The sequence below is a fragment of the Ipomoea nil genome, unplaced genomic scaffold, assembly GCF_001879475.1.
Source record: "Ipomoea nil cultivar Tokyo-kokei standard unplaced genomic scaffold, Asagao_1.1 scaffold1993, whole genome shotgun sequence".
Lineage (NCBI taxonomy): Eukaryota > Viridiplantae > Streptophyta > Magnoliopsida > Solanales > Convolvulaceae > Ipomoea > Ipomoea nil.
Window position 1 is genome coordinate 1,597,109 of NW_017618421.1, and position 4,493 is coordinate 1,601,601.

The following is a 4,493-nucleotide window of genomic DNA, read 5'->3' on the forward strand; positions in this document are numbered from 1 at the left end:
AATGAGCATAAGAAAACATAAGAAAAGCATCATTGTTACTCAAAAATTCATATTTGAGCCGTAATGAAGGTGGTTTAAGTTCAAGTTGATGTGGTGTTTCACTAGGTGAATGCTTAACAAATTCTTCTTCTGAAGGTTTCTCAATAACATCAGCAAAAAGACATGATTCATCAAAAGTTGGTAATTTTACAGCTTTAGAGATAGAGAATTCCTCTTTTTCTTTACCTACTCTAAAAATCAATTTCCCTAAAGCCATATCAATTAATACTCATCCTGTCAACAAAAATGGCCTACCAAGTATAAGAGATGTATCTGTGTCACTACCCATATCAAGAATCAGAAAATCAGCAGGAAAATAAAATTTACCAACTTTTACCAATATATCCTCCACTACTCCAAGCGGGTACTTGACTGATCTATCAGCAAGTTGAAGAGAGATTGTTGTTGGCTTCATTTCAGCTATTTCCAACTTATTGAAAAGAGTTAAAGGCATAAGGTTAATACTGGCACCTAGATCACATAAGCATTTATCAATGACAGTATTACCAATAGTGCAAGGAATAGAAAAACTTCCTGGATCCATTAACTTAGGAGGTAATTTGCTTTGTAGAATAGCACTACACTCCTCATTTAGATGCACAGTAGCAAAATCTTCCAATTTCTTTTTATTAGACACAATTTCCTTAATGTATTTGGCATAAGATGGCATATTAGCAAGTGCTTCTGCAAAAGGAATATTAATCTGCAATTTTTTAAAAACCTCCAAAAATCTTTTAAAGTTATTTTCCTGGTTCCTCTTTTGTAACCTTTGTGGATATGGAATGGGGGGTACATAAGGTTTTACTATAGAGGAATTGAGGTTTTGATCAGTAGAATTCTCTTTAGGCACTTGATCCTCTTCTTTATCACTCTCTTTCTCAACCCTCGTGGGTTCATTTTCTTTCATAATCTCATTCAATATCTTACCACTTCTCAATGTGACAGCCATAGCTCCTTCCCTAGGGTTTATTTCAGCGGTACTAGGAAACTTACCTTGATCTTTTTCTGCAATCAATTTAGCCAACTGACCTACTTGCACCTCTAAATTATGATGGATGCTTGGTTGGACTGAGAAACCTTATCAATTTTTGCATCCATTTTCTTCATCATAGTGTCCTGGCTAGCCATGTATTGCATGAACATCTCCTCCAGTTGAGGCTTCTTCTCCTGAGCAGGAAGTTGAGACTGTTGTGGTGTAGGTGGCTGCTGGAAAGGTCTGTATTGCTGATGCTGAAATCCTGATGGTACTTGTTGCTGGAATCCGGGTGGTCCCATTGGTCTTGCATTACCTTGATCTCTCCATGAGAAGTTAGGGTGATTTCGCCAACCTGGATTATATGTGTTAGAAAATGGATCATTTCTTGGTGGTTGCCTACCCATGTTGGATCCCATGTAATTAGCTTCCTCATAAGATGGTTGTAATTAGCTTCCTCATAAGATGGTTGTGATGAATCTGCATTCATACAAACAGAAGAATTATGACCATATGTATTGCAAAAAGCACAAAATCCTCTATTCGAACTATCACGAGTCATCAACAAGTTCATCTGTTTAGTCAATTCAGACACTTGTGTTGTCAACTCAGATTGTGTGCTAATTTCGTGCACAGCAGCTCTTCGACCTCTCACTGCCTTTTGTCGAGAATTAGTAGCTAAGCTCTCATAGATAGCTTCTAATTCATCACTATTTTTATCACCTGTGTATCCACCTGTAGCAATATCTACAAGAGACTGACAATTAGGAGTAAAACCATCATAAAAGAATTGTGTCAACAATAACAATGGGAATTGATGGTGTAGACATTGGGTCAAAAGCAATTTAAAACGATCCCATGCCTCATGAAACAATTCACCCTTTCTTTGAGTAAAAGTGCATATTTTACTCCTATAGTCCATTGTCTTTTGAGATGAATAATATTTAAACATGAAAGCATTGTAAACATCATCCCATGTTCTTAAAGAACCCTCTGGTAAATTTAACAACCACTGCCTAGCATCACCCTCATGCAATATGAAAAACATTTCATTCTAAGCTCTTCTTCAGATAAATTATTTAAAGGTAAAGTTTGTACCGTACTGTAGAGCTCTTGCATGAAACCCAAAGCATCTTCACTTCCCAAACCGTTAAAGGTCGGGAGCATATTCAGATGGAAACTCTTGAGTTCATAATTCCTAGTTGCATCAGATAATTGAATGTCAGAAGGGTTAATAACTATTACTGGTCTTTGGATGTCTCGAAGACGTGGTTGAGCTGCTTGATTTTGAGGAGGTGGAACTATTGGTGGTACGGGGTCATCCAGTTGACCCACTCTATTGTTCTCAGCCATTTCAAGCCGCCTTCGTACCCTGTGTTTTCTGCAAGTACGCTCAATTTCAAGATCAATAGGAAATAATTCAGTATTTTTATGCCTTAGTGAACGCCTTAAGTTCATAAACAGAATAAAATAAAAATAGAAAAAAAAACTTAATAAAAATAAGAATAAAATAATAATGAACCGAACAACCTAAAATAAATTTGAAAAGAAAAACTTAAAGAAAACAGTTTAATAAAAGTGTCCCCGGCAACGGCGCCAAAAACTTGATTGCTATAATCTGCAAGCGCACAGAGTCAATCACAGTATAAACTCCTGGACTACTCCAGGGTCGATCCCACGAAGAACACTATTAACTGTTATCTTGAATAATCAATTTTGATGATAAGGAAAAAAAGCAAATAAATAATATTAATGTAATTAAAAAGAATAATTATGAATCTAAAGTTAAGAAAAATTCCAATTACGAGAAGACTAGGGATTTGGGTTCACCTATTAGATAATTAACTAACTCTCCTAAATATTAATTCTTGTAATTATAGTGATGATTGCTCCAATTATATCCTAACACTCAGTCGAGCTACTAGGTTGTATCCCATTAACTGTGATCATCCGTCGATATCTCACCAACATTAATTGAACCCATTAAGCAACAATCAAATCTCACCACAAATACCTAAAGCTATGTCTAGTCTAGGTCAATTGTGTTTATCTTACGAGTTCTAGGTTCATAATTCACCTGTCAGTTCTTCTTATAAACCCTGATATTAGAATTATGCAATGGCCAGTCACACAATCCACAAATAAAACACATAAAATAAATATAATCAAGTTCAATCATTAAACTGAAATTGGAAGAATTAACACATGAAAAGTAGTCAATTGATCTAATCAGGCTAATCCAAATCCCTAATTAAAGTTCTAGCCAATAACCATAATTAAATGTATGTAAGTTCAAGAAACATTATTCTAGAAATTTGAACAAGAAATAATGTAAGAAAGAGAAATAATTTAAGCCTAAGAGATGATAGCTGCGATTGAAGCTTGAAAATTCCTTGCGATGGAGTCCCTGAAGTCGCCGCCGCTCCCAAGCTTCCGTGATCTTCCTCCTCGTTCTTTTTTCTATTCGCTTCCGTCTCCCCTATTCTGTCGTCTCTCTAAAACAAAACCAATTTAAAAGTGTTTTTTTTTTTGTCTTTACTCTTCTACTGCCGTGAAAGAATAAAACCCCATCATCCCTAATTCCCCTTTTGATTTTCCTTATAATGATGCGCCAATCTGACCAAGAAAACAAACAAAACAAATCTATACTATATATAAAAACAAAATCCTGAAATTTTAACTTTCTGACCAATTCCTAACAAATCTCTCTTCCTAATAAAATATATTGATTTCTACTTTCCCATTCGTACAATAATTCTGCGTTAAAATTCTATTCCAATATTATAAAGTAGTGTAATACAATCTATACTATATATAAAAAAAAAAATCCTGAAATTTTAACTTCCCGCCCAATTACTAAAAAATCTCTTTTCCTAATAAAATATATCAATTTCTACTTTCCCATTCGTACAATAATTCTGCGTTAAAATTCTATTCTAATATTATAAAATAGTGTAATACAATCTATACTACATATAAAAACAAAATCCTGAAATTTTAACTTCCCGTCCAATTCCTAAAAAATCTCTTTTCCTAATAAAATATATTGATTTCTACTTTCCCATTCGTACAATAATTCTCCGTTAAAATTCTATTCTAATATTATAAAATTGTGTAATACAATCTATCTATACTATATATAAAAACAAAATCCTGAAATTTTAACTTCCCCCCAATTCCTAAAAAATCTCTATTCCTAATAAAATATATTGATTTCTACTTTCCCATTTGTAAAATAATTCTGCGGTAAAATTCTATTCTCAAATTATAAAATAGTGTAATACAATATATATTATATATAAAAACAAAATCCTGAAATTTTAACTTTCCGCCCAATTACTAAAAAAATCTCTCTTCCTAATAAAATATATTGATTTCTACTTTCCCATTCGTACAATAATTCTGCGCTAAAATTCTATTCTAATATTATAAAACTAGTTTTTTATGCGCATTGCGCGATTGGGATAACGCCCAATGCTAT

General features: G+C 33.5%; 1 protein-coding gene across 1 annotated transcript; it reads right to left on the minus strand.

The window, feature by feature from the left end:
* Positions 1-268: 268 nt before the first annotated feature.
* On the minus strand, positions 269-2,365 carry LOC109147339. The gene is made up of 4 exons (XM_019295001.1): positions 2,111-2,365; positions 1,226-1,769; positions 845-1,044; positions 269-742 (listed from the first exon to the last, which is right to left on the minus strand). Exons 1-4 carry the CDS (start codon positions 2,363-2,365, stop codon positions 269-271), a joined length of 1,473 nt encoding a protein of 490 aa, XP_019150546.1.
* Between the last annotated feature and the right edge of the window lie 2,128 nt (positions 2,366-4,493).

Coding starts and splice junctions, on each gene's coding strand:
- LOC109147339 (XM_019295001.1), bottom strand. CDS start 2,365: ATGGCTGAGAACAATAGAGTGGGTCAACTGGATGACCCCGTACCACCA. Junction 1,045..1,225: donor CAGCCACCTACACCACAACA/GTCTCAACTTCC, acceptor AATTGATTGCAG/AAAAAGATCAAGGTAAGTTT. Junction 743..844: donor AAAACCTCAATTCCTCTATA/GTAAAACCTTAT, acceptor AAAAAATTGCAG/ATTAATATTCCTTTTGCAGA.